This window comes from Macrobrachium rosenbergii, chromosome 12, assembly GCF_040412425.1.
Source record: "Macrobrachium rosenbergii isolate ZJJX-2024 chromosome 12, ASM4041242v1, whole genome shotgun sequence".
Lineage (NCBI taxonomy): Eukaryota > Metazoa > Arthropoda > Malacostraca > Decapoda > Palaemonidae > Macrobrachium > Macrobrachium rosenbergii.
Window position 1 is genome coordinate 109,811,853 of NC_089752.1, and position 23,230 is coordinate 109,835,082.

At 36.3% G+C, this 23,230-nt stretch overlaps 1 protein-coding gene across 1 annotated transcript in view; it reads right to left on the reverse strand.

Annotated features, from left to right (window-relative positions):
* The window catches only part of LOC136843859 (uncharacterized), a 22,345-nt gene extending 20,539 nt beyond the window's left edge, over positions 1 to 1,806 (reverse strand). Inside the window, 1 exon segment of the mRNA XM_067112698.1 lies at positions 1,041 to 1,806. Coding sequence (XP_066968799.1) covers positions 1,041 to 1,107 — 67 coding nt within the window. The 5' untranslated portion in view covers positions 1,108 to 1,806.
* Positions 1,807 to 23,230: the final 21,424 nt, after the last annotated feature.

Sequence of the window (23,230 nt, forward strand, 5' to 3'; positions counted from 1 at the left end):
CTCTCTCTCTCTCCGTCTTCTGAAACATCCGATTCGCTTACTAGTTTCCCCGTTTATTCTTTTCCATTCGTTATATCTGGTCAAATTACCTGACATATTAATTTTTTCAATTACCAGAAGTTTTTTTCACAATATCTTGACATTACTTTCCAGCCGTTTACCTTTTCATACTAAATTTGTATCTTGCAAATAAATAGCGAAAGCTTTCCTCTGAATCCTCCTCAATACTCCATTAACGTTAGAGACTTCAACGCAGTAATTCTTTGGTATTTTCCAGGTCTCGCTTCCTCTATGGCTACTTCTTGTAATCTGAAGCATTGTCTAAATTCTAAACCATGTGCCTTTGCTTTGTCTATCATCACCCGTTTTATTCACTGCAGAGCTCTCGGCTAGCACGCTGTTGGCCCAGCGTTCGACTCTCCGACCGGCCAATGAAGAATTAGAGGAATTTATTTCTGGTGATAGAAATTCATTTCTCATCATAATGTGGTTCGGATTCCATAAGCTGTAGGTCCCGTTGCTAGGTAACCAATTGGTTCTTAGCCACGTAAAATAAATCTAAACCTTCGGGCCAGCCCTACGGCCCAGCCCTAGGAGAGCTGTTAATCAGCTTAGTGGTCTGGTTAAACTAAGATATACTTAACTTTATTCGCTGTAATCATTTACACTCTAGATGCCAATCACTTTTATTGCTTTACAATCACTGGGATCATATATGTCACCGTTGCCGTGGTTTTGAGATATATAAATAACCTCCTCGTTGCAAAGATTGTGGTTAAAATCTATCCCTTTAGAGAATGCACGCACGTTGTAAGAAGTATAATCAGATTATATTTTTTTTATAATTCTTTTTCTTAAATGACCTCTTAGGCTACTCTCACCTTACTCTTAAGTACACAAATGACACCATAACAAAGGAGAATGATGTCTTTCCGTCGCACCCACCATAAAAAAAAATTAATATCTGCATATATGCATCTCACCAAGAAAAAAAAGTTACACTTCTGCTGGTTACTTTTTTTTGTTTCCCACTTGCTTACCTTGTCCGTGAACTTGGAAACTGGCCCAACAGGTCAGAAGAAGAGGAATTACGAGGTTCCTGATCATTTTCTTGTTGATATTTTCTTCCTGGTTTCCCATTCATTCATTTTCCTCGGGCAAACACTCTCAGGATTTAGTGTCAATCGTCGCTCTTGCACTTTCCCGCAATGTTTGCTTTTTTCTTGAAAAGTCTTTCGCACGCAGTCCTGTTATGAAGAATGAATATATCTTTTTCAAAGATTTAATAACTTGAAAAACTCCCTTTTGTTCTTTCCTTTCACAATCAGGCATTTTTCTTTTCAAAATGCCATCTTAGATTACTTTCAACACTAAACAAATGGATTTGTTCAAGCAAAAATCCACGATGAAATAAGAATCTTTTACTTTCGCTTCAACACTGTATTTTTGCAAATTCACTGAAACGGTCTCACCACTTTCACTGGCAAGGAAAAACCTTATGGAAAAAACCACATGTAACAAACTCAAAAAAAAAAAAAAAAAGACTTTAAGTAAAAAAAACTGAAGCGGTCTGGTTCCTGGGAGCAACTCGCTCGGTAGGTAGGCTGGCTGCCCGCACTTCCTCCTCAGGAGGCTGGCTACGTCAGAAGACCAGCTTTCTCGGAGGGGCCGAAATAACTACGAGCTACGAATCTGGGTCAGTGAGGTTACCCGCTGTCCCTTTTGCGCTGAGGAATGGCTTACCGTCTATACCAACCAACCTGCCTCCCCCATAACCACATTCCAGCCCTCGCCAGGGGCCACCTCCGTGGCTGCTTCTTGCTCCCTGCTATGAAGACGCGAGATTATGCTCCTACGGTATATCAGGTTTTCCTTCGTTTGGTTATTTGAGCGTGGATTATTTGTTTAATTGGAGGGATTGTTTTTGTTCATAAATTCAAAACTGTTGTATGAGAACATTTAGAAGTAATAAAAGTTGTCATACAATAGCTTAGAAGTTGAATAACAATAACTATAAGACGAAAATTAACTGAGTTTACCCAAAGGAGAAAATCACGCAAATGCATGCATTTGAAAACTCAGACCTATGCACACGTACATACATACAACACCGCCAACAACGATCTCATTTTTTTACACTTGTGAGATACCAGGAAAAGAAAATGACAGTCTCCGCCGTTCTGCTGGCGTGTGAGTCACCAAATGGGTAGGGTTTTTGCATTGCATCCCCACCCTGCATTGGTATTGCAAAAAATCAGCAAGCAAGACAAAAGTGAAAGGGCAGAGTATGCACGAATGGGAATGACGCAGTCATTATTGCGTCTAGGATACTTGAAATGAAGACTCCGGGAAGTTGGTGAAAGAGTCCAGATAGTCTATGTTTGTTTGAGAATTATATGAGTTAAGACAATGTGGCAGAATTCAAAAGTATAATGACAGGTGTAAAACTCCAGGACTGGAAAGAAAGAGTGAAATATAATTTCTTTGAGAGAGTCTGAACTTGGCTGAGTTTGGATAGCAGGTAAGGGTTGCTGAATTAGGTGACAGGGATGCACAGCTGAGTGGCAGAGAAAAAGATGGTTTTGTTGGTCAGCACCGAGTTTCTGAAGTAAATAAGAATGGAGTCTTGTGACATTGTGGTCGGAGAGAAGTTGTTCCTTGGAAATTCTTGGTTCCCTAAGAATATTTATAAGTTTGTTCAAGAAAGAGAAAGTGTGGGAGAGAAAACTTGTTAAGGAATGATAATGTAACGTGTGTATAAATGACAAGTAAAAAATGCGCCGAAATCAAGTTTTCTGTACAGCGTATAATTCTGTATGAAACTCTCAGCCACGGCCCGTGACTCTCAACCGCGGCCCATGAAACCTTCAGCCACAGACCCGTGGTGGCCTGTGTTGTTCGCACCTATAGCGGTGCCAGACGCACGATCAAGGCTAACTTTAACTTTAAATAAAATAAAAACTACCGAGACTAGAGGGCTGCAATTTGGTATGCCTGATGATTGAAGGGTGGATGATCAACATACCAATATGCAACCCTGTAGCCTCAGTAGTTTTTAAGGTCTGAGAGCGGACAGAAAAAGTGCGGACGGACGGACAAATAGCCATCTCAATAGTTTTCTTTTACAGAAAACTAAAAACTATTAATTAACCAAGTTTTACAAACCAGGCAATCAGATATCATGATGGAGATGGGTTGATACTGATTCCAAGTACAGAGCCTGAAACTGACTATCGATTGCAACTTTCATATCTCTCTTGATTGCTGGGTGGTTAAAGTCACTGCCTAACGTTGTGTTTCTAAACCAAGCCATGGTTCGAATCCTGTACGGCACAGGAGCACTTGTCAATTATAATTCCCCTTCGGTGTGCAGTATTCTCAAGGTAAGGTGAATATGATAATAAATGATAAATATGGCTCAATATTTGTAGTTCTAAAAAAAGTCACGCGTGTATAAGATACAAAAGTCCACACACATACACACACGATATATATATATATATATATATATATATATATATATATATATATATATATATATATATATATATATATATATATATATATATATATAAATATATAAAGAATGTTTCTGTTTGTAATCAATGGTAGCTGGGTGAAGACCATATAACAATGCTGTTAAAAGCCGCACTGTAATACGGTACATTTTCCGAGGCCTTCTTTTGTTTAAGTTGAATTTTTTTGCTTGGAAGTACACTATGGTACACTCGTCTTTTCTTGCCATTTAATTTTCTTTAAATGTTGGATGAACAGGTTAATTTGCGAGTAAAAGTTAGCTGGAATCGCAGAAAGGTGACTTTCAGTATTTATTGTCTTGTTCTATGCTTTCTTGTGCTGGTTTTAATATCAAATGCCCATTTCACTCATCGAATTGATAAATAAACCCTTTGCACGTTGTTCCACGTTCGCCATGTTGACTGTTTAGGTAAGTTTACATGGTTTTCATTGTTTCAACCTTGAAATTCACTGTCAGCAGACATTGTTAACGTTAGATTTACGTTTTTACTCCCCTTATTGAAATTATCTTGGATATTATATATTATATTGTATATTTTTTTATCTGTCAAATTCCAGAGACATTGCCCAAGTCTCGCCGGTCTCCGCATGTCAAGTTGAAGGGGAATGTAGAGATGAATTCTTCGTTCAAGTTTATGAATTTACAATATTTACCAACAAACATTCTTCCAAAACATTCATTCATGAAATTCATCTAACGTTCTTAGACTAATTATTTGTAAATAAGATCTTTCATGAGTTGACAAGGAGCCATTGTCACTGCTACTTAGCTGAGCTTTCTTTGTATTGAAAAACACGGACCATCTGCAATGAAGGATATAATAAGCAGAGAACCGTAACGTATTCATGTAAGAAATTGAAAATGAACTTCATTTTTATTCTGACCAGACGCATAAATCTACAGGTCATTACAACTGCGAAACAAGTGAGCAAGGATACTCCAAAATATCTAATCTCCAGTAACAACACAAGAAAATTTAACTGCATATACCTTTTCCTTTTTTAATAAATTTAACAAATCGTTGTGTAAACAAGGAGATTAATGGATTTTATGATCATTTCCTAGGAGTGTTACTAAATAAGTAAGTATACCTTAGTTTTACCAGAACACTGAGCTGATTAACAGCTCTCCTAGGGCTGGCCCGAAGGATTAGACTTGTTTAACGTGGCTAAGAACCAATTGGTTACTTAGCAACGGGACCTACAGCTTATTGTGGAATCCGAACCACGTTATAGCGAGAAATGAATTTTTATCACCAGAAATAAATTCCTCTAACTCTTCATTAGCCGGCCGGAGAGTCGAACTCGGGCTTCGCGAGTGCTAGGCCACAACTCTACCGACTCTGCCAACGAAGAGCTTAAGAGTGTTACTGATCTTTCATTTTTACTGGATAATAGCTGATTCATTTGATTTCAACAAACCTTACAACTCCAGTTTAATTCTTCCTGTTTTTGAAACTGGCCGAGTGTTATGTAAGTCGTATGATCTTACCTATATCATAGAATTTCCAAATCGTCAGTTTTTCACCCTGAAAATATGGAATGATTTTCGCAGAAAATCTTGTGAAAGTATAAGGATTCATATTTTTTCAACCAATTATGGCAGTTCTAAGTCCTTTAATTACTATAAGGAATAAAAAGTCGTTAATATTTAGAACAAGTATCCAAAGCTAAATTCTGCGGCTATACATAGTTTGATGAAAACAGAGAACAAAGAAATCAGTACAACAACTAATCTATCTCCCTGACACAGACTACTGAACTCTCTCTCTCTCTCTCTCATCTTGCCAAGTGTTCAATTTCCCGGCCGGCTGATGTTAGAGGAATTTATTTCTGGTGACAGAAATTCATTCCTCGCTATAATGTGGTTCGGATTCCACAATAAGCTGTAGGTCCCGTTGCTAAGTAACCAATTGGTTCTTAGACACGTAATATAAGTCTAATCCTTCGGGCCAGCCCTAGGAGAGCTGTTAATCAGCTCAGTGTTCTGGTAAAACTAAGGTATACTTAACTTTTTGCCAAGTGTTTAGTTGAGCGTTTTAGTCACAGATAAAACTAAGCATTATAAACAGTGGCCATAAAATCACATTTTGGAGAAATGTAAAAGAGCAGTATTTTATACTTCAGATCTGGACAGCATATACCTGAAAGTCGTTATTTTAGCCGATTCCTGTGGCTGTCGATTTTCTGCATTCGCGCAAACCTTGTATTTTTAATGGTTTTGTGCATTGTCGATGAAACATGAAACTAAAGAGAGGTCAGGCATCTGGAAAGTAAGCACGCAACGCCTCTACATTGCATCTTTCCCATTTGTTCATTTATCGCTATACTATACTTCTGAGTTACTATTCACAAACTTCTCCCTCACGTCAGAGATGCCAGTAAAAACACATCCTTGAAATGTGACTAAAAACTATTCACTTTTCATTCCACCGATTTACACAGAATAAAAAACTTCCTAGCATAAGGAATACTATACAGAATTTCCCTTGGCTCATAAAATGTATGAATTATAAATGTATGCACAACACACACTCAAGTAATCAAATTTACAGATACCTATAAACATTTTAAATGAATGATAATCTGAAGAAATGTCAGATTTCTCCTATTCATTATAAAAGAGGAAATTTTATGTTTGATTGTAAATTTCTGGTAGATCCGCGCTATTCACTGTATTAAAGATTCTATATTTGTTCATCAGTGGACAATCTTGGAAACAGATCTCCAGCACAATAAAATTTTAAACCTTGAACAATGCAGATTTTGCTTTTGATTTTATTTCGACCACTTCCTTAACTTACTTTATTTAATTCTCAAGAAATGATCCTTATGTCTTTAAACCTGGTCCAGTTGAAAATGTTTCTCATGACAAGCAACGTAACATTTGTAGTCGCCACATTGAAAACTAAACTTTTTTATTTTTTGCAAGTTATTTCGTTTCCAACATCAAATTTGCCTAAAACCGAGCAGTAAGTTGCTGTGAAATAAACCTTGAATGGAGCAGGACTGTTGATGACATCTAACAAGTGTAGCTGAATCTTGTGAAAAATATAAATAAAAAAAGACCGAAGAGCAAGTCCAGATGTAAGACTCCATTAGAAATTCAAGTTAAGCGTTGATGTTGTTATGTTATGCACTAATGTGATCTGTGTAGTTTCCCATTACCCCACTCTCTCTCTCTCTCTGTCTCTCTCTCTCTCCACAGGGATGAATATCAATACGAAGTCCCCTCTGGTTGACCCTCCCCAAAATCGGTTGATGGGCAAGTTGCAAAGTGGAAATAGTTGCAAAGTGGAAATAGTTGTGCCCATTCCATCATATGCAAATATAAACTTTCTAAAGCCGATCCCTACCTCTCTCTCTCTCTCTCTCTCTCTCTCTCTCTCTCTCTCTCTCTCTCACACACACACACACACACAAATACACGCAAATATCGACCTGCAGAATCTCTGTTTTAAACAAGGAATCCCCTTTGGAATCCCCTTCAGGGATGAAAAACAAATTATCACTCGTTACCCTTTGTGCTGCTCTGAGCTTACGGAACGAGAAAACGAGGAGAAACATACAGATTGAGGAGAATTTTATAAGATACCGAAAGCGGTCCTCACGGAAACTACATATTCTCGGTTACCTTTAAATGGAGAAAGCCGTTTCGAAGAATGATGGATTATGCAGAGATGCGACGTGACTTTAAGCACACCCACAGTTCATAGCTGCGGTAAGGTGTAAGGTGAATGTGCCGTATATGGCTTTGCCGACTTGCCATCTGGGTCCCCATTCCTCCAGGCTGCAAGAGAGTGCCAGAAGGTTTAGTCAGAGCAGCAAAATGCATGAGGTTGTGTCTGAAGCTTCGTGCGTTTCCATATTCATTATTGCTTTCAAAAATCCCAGTAAAGCATAACGGTATAAATGAAATAAGAAAGTAAGAAATGGCATGGAAGGATGCAATGGACCTTCTGATGATTTTAAGGCGATAATGATCATATTAATATCATATCACTGTTCTTAGTTATTGCTATCTAGATTCTAAATAACGTTATAAACGAAATCAGAAGGTAAGAAATGGTATGGAAGAATGCAATGTACCTTCTGATGACTTTCAGGCGATAATGATCTGATCAGTATCATATCATTGTTCTTAGATCCTGCTTTTGACAGAGAGAGAGAGAGAGAGAGAGAGAGAGAGAGAGAGAGATCTAGACCATTTTAGTAAGCATCTGCAACAGCATGTTCACCCGCCTGAATACTTAACAATGTGAACGCTCAAATATGGAAGATATCTGTTTTGTGTGCGCGCGTGTTTGTGTGTGTGTGTGTGTGTGTGTTTACAGAATGATGAAATTCAAGCCTAAAAGATTTACAAGGCACAAGTCTGTTAGATTACCTTATGATGTTTCAATTTCATAAGGACTAAGCACACACCATCAGACACAAAAATCACAAAAGCACACCAAAATCTATATATTATTTCTAAGAAGCTTTGTGTCTGCTATAGTCACATAGGTACGCTCATCAACTAACTATCGTAAGCGTTGAAGTAAAAGACATTTCTCAAAGATATAAAATCTACAATTTGTGGGAAGCGAAACTGAAATTTCCTTGGTCCATGCAAGAAATTGTAGAGATATGATGAAAATAAACATAAGAATGTATGCTGAGATCATAAAAAGACTGAACGGTAACAAATTTAATTTCTGCTATGACATGTCGGCTGATCATCAGCTAGGATGAAATGCCGGTCCTCTTATGGAATAGTATAGAATATAGAATTTAGGCCAAAGGCCAAGCGCTGGGACCTATGAGGTCATTCACCGCTGAAACGGAAATTGACAATAAAAAGGTTTTGAAGGTGTAACAGGATGAAAACCTTGCAGTTGCACTATGAATCAATTGTTAGGAGACGGTGGAAAGTAAGAAGGAAGAAAGAGTTTTTCCGCACCCTGATTTGAAGTTCGAAGTTTCGTCGTATAGAAAGAACGACAATTTTGATCAAATGAAAACCTATATTAATTTTTTTTTTTTATGTTGGATCGACCATTCTACGTGTGTAGCTGTGTTCCAAGATGAAAAGAAATAAAGAAACTATCTCTCTCTCTCTCTCTCTCTCTCTCTCTCTCTCTCTCTCTCTCTCTCTCTCTCTCTCTCTCTCTCTCTCTGTGTTTACTGTTTAGCTGTTTGCTTGACGTTGTGCCAGCCTCTTTTTTCTTTCTATTTTTCTTCTTACTCCTTTCAAGAAGTTCTTTTGTGGACCACATGTCACTCACACTAGCTTCTCCTTTTTCCAATTAGAAGAAATGATCGGAAAAGAAAAGCCATCAATCATTTCAATAAATGAACCCCGTGGGAAGATCATTTATCAGTCAAGTTAATTATCTTTATAATGCACCAATCACTGCGGCGATCGCTTGGCTCGCCCAAAACTGAGTGATACGGTTAAATTTTCTTTAACTTCATTAGTCAATTTTTCTTGATCTTGATATTAATTCTGCCCCTCTTGGCAATTTTAATATCATCATCGTTTTTGTTTTCATTAAGTATTTATTTATAAGTTCCCAATACAATATTATTTTTTCTGGTATAAGAATGTTCTTTCATCTCCAGTAGTTACATTTACAAGCAATTATTAGTGGAGCAATTAGGAGTAATTGTCTGGTAAAATTATCCTTAAAATCAAGCTATTAGGCTATAAAATTATTTGGTAACAAACCTCAGAAAATCACAATATTACTCAAATAACCCTACTCAGTTTGTCAATACGTCATTAAAAACATTGTATGCATTTCCAGGACTGAAATCCCTAGCAAAATTGTTTTGAAACATTTTTTCATTTTTTATGTAGTGGCTTTTTTTTATAATACCTCTAATAGATTCATCTTGGTAATGATTCATCTCTTGTTCATGCTAGTTCAGTTGAACGTTTTCCGTTATACGTAGTACACAATCATTTTAGTGAGTTTTTTTTTTATAATATATTGTATCTGCATCAGTAAAAATTTTCATTTTCTTAATAATTTACCTCTTTTACAACAAACCACTCGAAGAAATGGCTTTGTTCCTTTTGAATGAAATAACCATAACTTTAATTATCATTTTCAGCTCAAGTTGATCATTCTTAGAGTAACTACGAGGCTAGTTGATAACAGAATGCCACATGAACAGACAGAATCATAAAACTATAATGAATACATGATGAATAGCTGAATCATTGTAAAATGCGGAATTGAACTCATTTTCTTATTGTAATGAGCTGTTATGTGTAATGGAGTGCAATGAAAAAAATCATCGCTAAAACAGAAAAGAAAAAATGGTTTGTTGAAGAGAAATTTAAATATATCATGGATCAATGGCTGCAATCCCATTATCTATGTAACTCCTTTGAAACTGCATCGTAAGAGTTTGCTCGCTGAGTACAGAGAGTAAAAGTGCTATATAAAATGGGCACTGAGCATCCTAATGTTAATTAATACACTCGCGCCATCATGAATGACTGAAAAATTTAAATAATTAGTAATTATTTCTGGCTTATAACAGGTCAGGTGCATTATGTACATCATTCGTCTTGGCACAATACGGTGTTCAAACGATTGCGGATACAATGAATGAAACGTATTTTACATATATTCCTACTGTGTACCCATACCATCAGTAATTACGACATTATGCTGTAATGCACAGGGCTGGCTTAAATGATAATAAACATTATATACATGCATAAATGTGTGTGTATATATATATATATATATACATTTATATAAGATATATATATATTATATATATATATATATATATATATATATATATATATATATATATATATATATATATACATATATATCTATATATACTAAGATATAGCATAATATATATATATATATATCATATATATAATTAAAACATATAGAAAATATATACATACATATACATATATATATATACATATAAATGTTTATGTATTAATATGTATATATTTTCTTGAATTTATAATTCATACATAGTACATATACATATACATATATATGCATATATATACACACACACACACACACATACAAACACATTACACATATATTTTCTTACACACAACACACACACACATATATATATATATATATATATATATATATATATATATATATATATATATATATATATATATATATAGCATTAAGAGAGAGAGAGAGAGAGAGAGAGAGAGAGCATTATATCTTAATGGACAGACAATTACTTTATTTAGCCCGTTGCTAAAATATTTGTGTATTTCTGATACTTCTCTGGTAACTTCACCTCGTAGTATTATTTTCTAATTTTTGTTTTTATCCTTATCGAAGCGTCCTGTGATAAATTGCAGCTATTTAGCTTTACAGTGACACCCGGATCCTTATCCTAACAAGGCAAATAACTTTGCATCAGAAGATCTCTCTCTCTCTCTCTCTCTCTCTCTCTCTCTCTCTCTCTCTCTCTCTCTCTCTCTCTCTCTTTCGAATGCAGCACCATCACCCCGTATTCTAAAAGGTGCTTTGCAATCATACTCTTAAGTTGGTGGCAGTGGTGGAGGAGTGAGTGTATCGAAAAGTACTAATGATATTGACTAGTTGAAAGAGGAGTTGAAAAGGAAAGAAATATTCGTTTAGAATCAATGGAATACCTCTGTTAGTTAAAGATGCTTATACACACACACACACACACACACACACACACATATATATATAATATTAAATATATACACATTTATATATATACATAGATATATACAGTATATATATATATGTGTGTGCGTGTGTTTGTGTGTGTGTGTATGTATATTATGAATTCTTATTCATACCTTCAGTCAAAAACTTCCGTATTGCCGGTTTCACAGTACTGTAAATAAGTATTCCTTTCGCTCACGCAGAGAGCTACTCATTAAGGAAAGGACCTCATTTTCAGAGAGAAGTTATTTTACATCCTTCCTCCCAAGAGCTCCCTTTAGACATGCACAGAAAACAAACAGGTAAAAAATGCACTTAAGTTTCTTCTGCGCAATCGAGTTTTCTGTACAGCGTATGATGCTGTATGAAACTCTCAGCTACGACCGGACAGCGCTCAGTTGCTCCCCAGATACGGTCAAGTGAAGGTGCGTCGATAACGCCTCCGGAAAGCGCTGCCAGACGCACTATCCATGGCTAACTTTACCCTTAAATAAAATAAAAACTACTCAGGCTAGAGAGCTGCAATTTGGTATGTTTGATGATTGAAGGGTGGATGATCAACATACCAATTTGTAGCCCTCTAGCCTCAGTAGTTTTTAAGATCTGAAGGCGGACAGAAAAAGTGCGGACGGACAGACACAGCCATCTCAATAGTTTCTTTTGCAGTGAACTAAAAGGCACCAATTTCTCTCACTGTAAGATTCAATTTCAGCCACGAAACGTCTTAAACTGAAACTTCATAAAGATGGGAAGGTTGACAACCGTTAAAACCTTTCCTCAACCAAGAAAGTGAGGATTTCACTGATAAGTGAAAAGGAGTAAGAGTCAGTCATTCCCTACTTCATTCGTATGCTTGACCGGCAATGGAGAACATTGCCAAATGCAGAGGGATGCCCTCGCAGATCTGGGCCAGAAGACAGTTGCTACAACGCCGCTCCCACTTGGCACAAAAGTTAATCATCTGGGCGTGGGACGTCCTCGATGCTGCATGACCTCGAAACGGCAATACCGGCATTTAGGTTTTCACTTGCTGTTTGAATTCTATCGTGAAGATATATTTTCTGACGCATTTTGATTGTTTATAAGTTCTTTATTCAACATTCTGCTTCGCATAGTCACGAGAGAGAGAGAGAGAGAGAGAGAGAGAGAGAGAGAGAGAGAGAGAGAGAGAGAGAGAGATTATTGTAATGATATATTTTCTGATACAATTTATTTTCTATAAGTTCTTTATTCAACATGCTCGTTATTCAACATTTTGCCTCACATAGTAGAGAGAGAGAGAGAGAGAGAGAGAGAGAGAGAGAGAGAGAGAGAGAGAGAGAGAGAGAGTCTATTGTAATTATATATTTTCCGATACATTTTATCTTCTATAAGCGCTTTATTCTACAAGCTCTTTATTCAGCATTTTGCTTCACACAGTCACGAGAGAGAGAGAGAGAGAGAGAGAGAGAGAGAGAGAGAGAGAGAGAGAGAGAGAGAGAGTCTATTGTAATGATACATTTTCTGATACATTTATTTTCTATAAGCTCTTTATTTAACATGCCCTTTATTCAACATTTTGCTTCACATAGTCAGGAGAGAGAGAGAGAGAGAGAGAGAGAGAGAGAGAGAGAGAGAGAGAGAGAGAGAGAGAGAGAGAGGAGATTGTTACTAGAGTGGTGAAAGCATAAAATTCGTTCATTGTTGCATACATAATTTTTTCAATCTTCTTATAAACAAATTTAGCCCACCTCTCATCCATATCGAGAGTCGATCTTGTGTGTGATCATTGGTTTTTGACTTGGAAAGGGTACTTTCTTGTACAGGCCTTTGGGACTTCTCATCACAGACCATTTAGAAGCGATTTTGAAAACTGATCACAGCCATACGCAGAAAGGAAAGTCAAATAACTGATCCCTGAGGACATTGCCCCAATAATGGAGTTGAAAAGATTTTAAGAGTAGACGTTATAATCGGAATGCTGTAGATCAGTGGCTTTTAACCTTTTCCAGTGAATGCAACCCTTTCAAATTTGCAGTCGGTTCTCGCACCCCCCGAACTGCTGAAGTAAAATAATAATAATAATAATAATGATAATAATGTGAGTAATAAAAATCCACAATTATATAGTAAAAATTGGGGTGGTGCACGAACTATTTTTAAAAGTGACGATTCTCACGTGAGAAGATTAGTTGAAGGTGCTGCCATAAAACATGGGAATATCGTTTGAAGATAATAAGTCATTTACTAATGAAGACCCTTTTCATCAACTGGTTTATTGCCAAACACTACATTAAACATTTTAATTTCAAAACTGATCGACCGTGTGAACCCTGATGCTCTGCTTCCTCTTCCCTCTCTCTCTCTCGAGATAGCCGACGTCCCTGTGGCTGGTTCCGACTATGGCACCTATGCAGCGCAGGCAGATGCAACATCGCAAGTACAAAGATCAAGGAGATTGGCGCAACTGCCTGTTGAATTTGGTACATAACACCCGAACCAGCACTTCCGTGATGGGCTGTTATCTTCTCGCCCCGCCCCAATTTTTTAAAACGATTTCATAAGAAAACTACCCTCACTTTGCATTTTAACGTTAACACTGATGAGGAACACCGTTCAGGTGTTCGAAAGTCTTTTGATTTTTTACATAGTAAATATTTACTATATAATTGTGGATTTTTATTACTCAGATTGTTTTTCACGAAATTGTGAATCTATTAGCAATGATAATAATAATAATAATAATAATAATAATAATAATAATAATATTAATAATATTAATTATTATTATTATTATTATTATTATTATTATTATTATTTCATTTTATTTTACTTTTATTTTTTGCAGAAAAAAATAACATGCGCATATAAAAATATATTTTGCTTTAATTATTCATAGGCATCCTCGCACCCCTTAGGAACCGGCTTCGTACCCCCTAGGGGTGCGAGCACCCCTGGTTAAGAACTACTGCTGTAGATGCTCTTACTTCCAAAAACGGATCCTTACCTCAAATGATAAGCGTATTTTCTCAAGTGGCTCTAAATAATTTAATGTAGCAAACAAGCGTACATTAGCTTAACAATCAATTCGATATGCAAAAGTGATTAGGATACGAAAGATTAATTCGATTACATACTGATAAGTTGTTTGCTCGTTGTTCGTCATGCTAGAAATTGTAAAGGAACAACTTTTTCTCCTTTATTCTTTCTAAGTTCAAGTTGTTTTCCTTTTTCTTTCCAACGCTTTCTTTCCCACTACACGAGTGGGATGGATATTCTCCCGAAATTTCAGAAAACTAGAACTAGATTCTAAGGAACCTAGCTTTCTCTTTTCTTTAGAGAATTATTTTTACCCTTGAAACACGGAATCCCAAATGCGTGTCACTTTCCACAAAGACACTCATTAATGACAATTTTGTCTTAATACAGTTTCAAGAAACTGTTTAGGAAAAATAGCAACCTCTTCTCCCTACGCGAAGAGAAGTGGGTGTTCGCTAAACATGAAAAAGAATCTTATAATTCTTTTTCATCGTATTATTTGTCAAAATTAAATTTAAACTAGTAAAAAATGCTCCGAAGTTTCTTCGGCGCAATCGAGTTTTCCGTACAGCCGCTACAGCGCATAATCAAGGCAACCGAAAATAGAGCTATCTTTCTGTGGTCTCGGTATAATGCTGTATGAACCACGGCCCATGAAACTTTAACCATGGCCCCGTGGTGGCCTATATCGTTGTTGCCAGAAACACGATTATGGCTAACTTTAACCTTGAATAAAAATAAAAACTGTTGAGGAGGCTAGAGGGCTGCAATTTGGTTATGTTTGATGATTGGAGGGTGGATGATCAACATACCAATTTGCAGCCCTCTAGTCTCAGTGGTTTTTACGATCTGAGGGCGGACAGAAAAAAGTGCGGGCAAAATACATTGCGGACAGAAAAAGTGCGGACAGAAAAAGTGCGGACAGAAAAAAGTGCGGACAAAATAAAGTGCGGAGAGAAAAATTGCGCACAGAAAAAAAGTGCGGACAGAATAAAGTGCGGACAGAAAAAGTGCGGACGTACAGACAAAGCCGGCACAATAGTTTACTTTTCAGAAAACTAAAATGTACCATAAATCATAATCAATGATCGATTAACCCTTTCCACGATGCATGAACGGACGATTCATAAATTTGATTGTGAACGGAACTTTACTACATAAGACACAAATCTACCGAAGACACATTCAGAATATACTTTCCTATTTGAATCGTTCTTCTTTATGAGCCAAAGGTTAGTAAACCTTCAATATTTTATTTGTAAAAAGGAATGACTAATTACGTATGCATTAAAAATTGCATTTTTTCCATATTATAATCTCGATGAGATTCGCAGTATTACAGATGATATTACAAGACGCATAATTGTATTTCACATTGACTACATTGAATATTAAAATTTCATCAATGATGTTTAATAAGTGAAAATTTATAGCCATGGAAGTGTTCTGTGAGAGTTGGATGGAAGGGAGGGTAAGTGGTGGGCGGGGGACGGGCGTGGGAGGTGGGAATGGGTGGCGCAGTCTGAATTCTGTGACACAAATCAACAAGCCATTTCAGGGGTTACAGATATTCGATTTAATCAGTAAAAAGCAAACGATCAACAAAGTTTTCAAGAAAGCTGTTCCTTCGTCATTTTATCATTGTTACCATAAGGTGCCAGTTTCAGGTATAGAGCTTAAAAGATCTAACGTATTGCATTTATGACGAACACCCGTTATTACGCTTGTTTCAGGCGTTTATAAGAATATTATGGAAGCTAATATCGATAATTAACCTCTGATTCTACATTTTTTTTACATCACATAAAAAGATTAGACGATTTGTTAAAAATCGAGAACATTTCAGTTCATTTGTTCCAGCCACTAATAGAAAAGAGCATGAGAGAGAGAGAGAGAGAGAGAGAGAGAGAGAGAGAGAGAGAGAGAGAGAGAGAGAGGTGGGGCCGGGTGCTGGTGGAACTTTGCAGTAAAGTTAAATTATCGAAACTGTATTCTTTTCCCAATTCTCCAAAGAACCACGAATTTCTTCTCAAATTGGATAAGACTGTTCATTGCATTACGAATGCACAAAACACTGCTTATATAAGTGATCTCAACCAATAAGCTTCACTGAAGACTAATTAGAAAATGGAGTAACCACTGTACTTTTATTCTTGCTTCATGAACACAGCCATTAACTTCAATTAGCGTTTTTCACTGGCCGAAAACTTGACTCAGTTTCGTGACCCTCATTTCGACCGGAAATGAAGAAAACGAGAAAAAGGATGACTTGTATAAGCCTGACATTCAGTCCTCTTTCATTTCCTCCTGAGCTTTAGTAGATTGAAAACTTCTTGGCTCCGTGTGATTACCGATCGTGACCTATGACATTGAGTGTAGCGTAACTTCATGCCAGCTTTGCTCTACTGGACCTAGGCAATCGCTCTCTCTCTCTCTCTCTCTCTCTCTCTCTCTCTCTCTCTCTCTCTCTCTCTCTCAGATAATCGTTAAATGAACTGTCATATAAAAATGAGAATAATATGAATGGAAGAAACTGTGCAGCAGCAACGGTTTCAAAATTTTTTCCAGAAAGCCATGTATTAACATTACTAATTTTACACAAGATGTATCTGTGAGTAGCTTTCAGTAAATGGCTAATGCTATGAGTGCCAGATAAAAAGGTTTTCGCGATATTCAGTATCAGAATGCTTGGTATATCATTAAAACCTTAGCCAAAAACTTCAAAATCTAGAATACTAAGCACCCTTTAATAAATAATGCAGGATTTAGGAAGCATTGAACCGCTAGTTTTGAGTTCCACTTTCCCTGCGTGGAGATGAGCAATTAAGCTGACCATATACGCAGAGAAACCAGTTTTTTTTTTCTTTTTGTAAACCAGAAAGTCAAGTTGTGAAACCTGCTCCACATAGTCCAAGTGACCTTGAAATCGGAAGGGGAAAAACTAGCAAGTATAGGTTGTGCAAACGTATCACTTACAAGAGCATTAAAAACCCCTACCACTGTACGGAACCACATTATTAAGATGTGAACAATTTTTTTTTACCCTATGTCGTTGAGAATACTGTGCTTTTTAGCTTCACTGGAACTGTTTATTTTCTGGTATTCCATTCTGCAGTGTTCTATTTTTCGCCGTCATTTTACATGTAAATGTGACACACCAGTTTTTAGTTTTCTGTAAAAGAAACTATTGTGCCGGCTTTGTCTGTCCGTCCGCACCTTATTCTGTCCGCACTTTTTCTGTCCGCCCTCAGATCTTAAAATTTACTGAGGCTAGATGGCTGCAAATTGCAAACATACCAAATTGCAGCCTTCTAGCCTCAGTAGTTTTATTTTATTTAAGATTAAAGTTATCCATGATCGTGCATCTGGCAGCGATATAAGGTAGGGCGCCACCGGGCCGTGGTTAAAGTTTCATGAGCCGCGGCTCGTACAGTATTATACCAAGACCATCGAAAGACAGATCTGTTTCCGGTGGCCCTGATTATACGGTGTAGTGGCTGTACAGAAAACTCGATTGCGCATTTTTTACTTGTTAGATGTAACACCTCTAATAGCTTCACCGCTGTCCGCTGTTGTAGAAACGAACTGTCAATCTTCTTGGAGAGCCAGAGTGGATCAGCAATGGCCTCATTAACTTTCTGTGCCTTGCATTTGGCATAAAGCTTCTATTAACTACCCAACATCGTAAAACGCGTCCATTCCTAAGCAATTTGTGTAGGATACTTAACGATACTGATTATATGATAAAGTTAGTTTTGGAGAAACAAATCCACAGTTACGTATGGGTACATATATTTAAAAAGCAGTCTCTGCAGAGAGCTTTCGGAAATCTACTCAATTCCCCTTTTCAATCTAGAAGAGGGAATTGAAAAGGGGAATCGGGTAGATTCCCGAAAGCTCTTTGTAAAGAGTTATTTTTGAATATATGTACCCATACGTAACTGTGGATTTGTTTCTCCATTTCAAGACTCACGCTACTATGAGTACTTTTTAACGTTAGTTTCGCTGTTACTTTTCACTCCAAGCTTACTTTTTTTGCAGTACCTTAAAAGGTAGTTCATGCCACCGATTTCATATGGAACAGGTTAAGTAAGGGTTTCCTTTTTCCTGACAGTTTTGAGTGTTTATTGCGAAATATCCGAAAGATTTATTGTTTACCCATCTTCCATACTCCATGTTTTAAAGTACAGATAATCATTCTGCAAAAATTCGAATTAATCTATGCTAATCACGAAATGTCAAATTAATTATGCCAGCTAATTATTTAACACACACGTTCGCGCGCCCACACACACACACACACACACACACACACACACACACACACACACACATATATATATATATATATATATATATATATATATATATATATATATATATATACATACTGTATATATATACATGTATGTGTGTGTGTGTAGTTGAATCACGAAAATATGGAGCGTGATGAATATATAAAGACAAAATCCACGAAGAAAAGAGAAACAATGGAGTACTGCCAGGCCTTTCGACTTCTTGTCCTTTACTTAGCAATTTATTTACACACACACACACACACACACACATATATATATATATATATATATATATATATATATATATATATATATATATATATATATATATATTTGTGTGTATATATCTGTGTGTATGCTTGAATTGTTGCCGTGAATGTTGCTGTTGGTAAAAAAAATAATTTCAATTAATAATTGCTTTCACTTTTCATCAAAATAATTTCAATTAATAATTGCTTTCACTTTTCATCATTCATAACACTCTTCTTTTCCCTTCATTTACATGATTATATCATTCACATGAAAAAATGGGAACTTTATAATCTCAGCATAAATTTTCTACTATTGTTATCATTATGCAATCTTACCGATAGGAAAAAGCGTAGATACAAATCTTGGATGCCTGTCACTTTTGCTGACAGGCACCCTGTCAATGAATGGCCCTCCTGAGAAGGTTAATTTAATTATTGCCGTCAGGGAATTGGTAAAAGATCACCATACCTGCGCCGCTTGTGACAGGAGACTGCTATTAATGAGGCTGATGTTGGGTGTCTACTCCACGTCTACGTTAGACAGTACGTGAAGTGTCTGCCTACTCCCTGGGAAAGAGAGAGAGAGAGAGAGAGAGAGAGAGAGAGAGAGAGAGAGATTCACGATTCTCATCCTTTCTGAATAAGGTTCAACAAATTTTTACCAAGGGTTCTTTCCTCATCACAGGACTCGGAGAAATACGACTGCAGCATCTCTAAAGTAAATCGGAATTTCACTAGTATTCGGAGATGGTCGCCACGCATTGAGTTCTTGCTGTTCCCTCTGTAACGCATCTGGAATCGCTTCTGTCTCGTGGCTTACAAAGAACTGTCAGTCAACATCTCAAAAGTGAGTCGGAATTTTGCTAGTATCCGGTGATGGTCGCCATGCATTGAATTCTTGATGCTCCCTCTGTAATATATCTGGAATCGCTTCTGTCTTATGGCTTGCAAAGAACTGTCAGTCAACATAAACGATATCATACTGCAATCTGTTGTTTCCTTATTCCTGCGTTGGCTTTCTGCCTTTCTGCTCCAGCTATTCGCATGGCGCTTGTTATCTATTTTTCCGTTTTTTATAATGAATCAACAAATGTAAACTTCAAACCAACAATTTTATCTTCTTTTTCATCATTAGCCTTATTAGTAGTAATAGTAGCAGTGTCAATACCACATGTTGTGAATGCTATATTTTGCGAATATTAATATAATTTTTATACTGCAGAAAACTTCCAGTGATAATGCATTATAATGTCTAAGTGTGATATACAGAAAAAGAAATAACAATATCTAATTGTGCTATACAAATATATTCTAGCATGGATTGATTGATCGATTCTAAAACCGAAAAAAAAATCAAGCACATTTAAAAATAAAACAGTTTTTCATAAATTAAAGTAATTCGTAATAGCTATTTTCATAAACAGAGATTTCATCTGACAGAAAGTATGAACAAAGATAATTAATTTATCATGGTTGTGGAGAAATAAATAAACGGCGCAGAGGAGAATTTGATTGAAAGGAAGCAGCAATGGTTTTCTCCTTAATATTCCACAAAGAGGATCGCGCCTCTAAGAGAAGTCGAATTCCTATTAAGATAAGGAAGAATGACATTAGCTAAGCTGGAATTTGTAAATTACGATTCGTTTAGCCCAATGTCAAAAGTACAGTGCGATTGTTAAGCCTAAATTCCACACACAAAACATTTCAGCAATGTCTGAAGAGAAAAAATTCTAAAAAAAAAATAGTAATGGGGTAATAGATTCCCCATACCCTATGGTGGAATTTTGATGTCTGCCGTTGTATCTTAAGAGAATGCAATTGAGCATGCCGATGTTCACGTTCGGATAAGAGATCACATTTCTCCTCTGCTCAACTCTTCTTCTGCAATACTTCTTAGACAACTGGAAATAATGCAGATTGGAGATATGAATGAGCTAAATTGGTGCTCTTAATACGCATAAGATGCAGGTATCCAGACAATGATATACAGATTTTATGTTATATATATATATATATATATATATATATATATATATATATATATATATATGTATATATGTATATATGTGTATATATATATATATGTATGTATGTATGTATGTATGTATGTATATTATAAATGTTACATATATAAAACCTAAAATCGGCCAAAGTCGGTATGTATGTATGTATGTATATTATAAAATGTTACAGCCGGCCAATTAGGGAAATGGCCGAGGTGGTGTGACCAAGGTCCGGTTACTTGAAATTAACAGTACACTGAGTATACAGTATATATGTTATAGTAAGACTGTGAAATCAGGGATTCACAAAATCCCTGAAATTTTCAGGGAATTCGTGAAATCACCAATTCACTTAGGGACATTTGATCCCCGAGGGGCTATTATTAAACACGGCAAAACAGTGAGTCACGAACACTGTTTTGCCGTGTTTAGTACTGGCCCCTCGGGAATCAAATGTGTTTTGCCATGTTTAGTACTAGCCCCTCGGGGAGCAAATGCACTTAAAGACAATTGATTCCAGAGGTGCTAGTACTAAACACGGTAAAACAAATGCACTGTTAATTTCAAGTACTCAGACCTTGGCCACACCACCTCGCCCATTTCCCAAATTGGCCGGCCACTTCCCACTTTGGTTAATTTCGGGCTTTGGCCATGACATATACATAAATAAAGGCAAATGCCACTAGGAAAAAATGAAACAACGGAGTGGTTGCCCCGCCTTTCGACGCACGGTCCTTTACTAGCAGACTGATGAAAAATATAAAAATAAGTTTACAAGAAAGCCTGCCTTATTTTAGTGGTTTTGAAACCATAAGATCATTGTTAAAATCATTTAATGTCAACCTGGACTTTTCCTATAGTAACACACTAAAATGAATGTTAATAAAAAATAGTCTTAAGGAAAGCAACAACATAATATATAAAATTCCATGCTTGGACAGCTCTTATTTTCATGCAGGTCAATCTAGTACGGATTTAGAAGTGAGATTTAAGCAGCATAAGTATTCTGTCAAAACTGGGCAAACATCCAATGCAATATTCATTCATTTAAGTGAAAACTCGCACAGGATCAATTGGACTGACAGTTCAGTGAATGCCAGATCGAAAGATTTCTCTTTACAAAATCTTTTAGAATCTACAATTATACAGCTCACTTCCAGCTATAACTTTAACTTTATCCCTGTCATGTATTATTTGGACCCCTGTATTTTAGTAAAATGTTCAAGAATGACCTTAAAGATAAGATCACTGACTTGATTACTAATTCGGTACCTTATATATGTTTTCTATGTATTTGTATGTTTAAAAGTTTTTTTAAAATGTTCGTTTTGCAAAAATTTTTATTGTTTACCTAAAGGAGAAAATGTGTTGTACTTTTATAAATATGTAATCAGCTTATTCATTCCAAGGTAATTTTTGGTGGTTAGTCTCTTTCTCTGTATAGTACTTTAATTGACTCCTCCCTGCTTTTGATCAAGTTGGGCATAATCCTTTGTAAAACCTCTCAAAGATTTACCTTTGTTTTGGTAGGTCCACTACTTGTTCAACTGTGTTGGATTCCAGGTACATCTGTTCCTTATAATCCCCATCATCAGGGATATATGTTTGTCATCTGTCAATTAGACGAGCTTTCTTATTTAACCAGGCCACTGAGCTGATTAACAGCTCTCCTAGGCTGTCCAGAAGGATTAGACTTATTTTACGTGGCTGAGAACCAATTGTTTACCTAGCAACGGGACCTACAGCTTATTGTGGAATCCGAACCACATTATAGCGAGAAATGAATTTCTATCACTAGAAATAAATTCCTCTAATTCTTCACTGGCCGACCGGAGACTCGAACTCGGGCCTAGCAGAGTTCTAGCCGAGAACTCTACCGATTCGGCCAACGAGAAACTTAGTCTGCTGGTAAAGGACCATGTGTCGAAGGGCCTAGCAACCACTCTGTTGTTTCATTTTTCCTTTGTAGCATTTGCTTTTATTTATACATTCATCACGTTCCATATCTTCGTGAGTCAGTTATACATATATATATATATATATATATATATATATATATATATATATATATATATATATATATATATATACATATATATATATATATATATATATATATCTATATATATGTGGGTATATAGATATATATATATATATATATGATATATATAAGTATACATGCATATACTGTATATTAAATTAGGAAAAGAAGAATAGCTACACGGATGGACGTAGTCTCTCTCTCTCTCTCTCTCTCTCTCTCTCTCTCTCTCTCTCTCTCTCTCTCTCTCTCTCTCTCTTCCCCGTCAATTTAGATATATATTTCCACGTGAATTATGTGTTCGTAGCCAGCCAGTGCATTAGCGAAGGCATTATTCAATTTCCTCTAATGAGTTGATATTGAGCCACTTGTGATTTAGAAGTTATCCTTT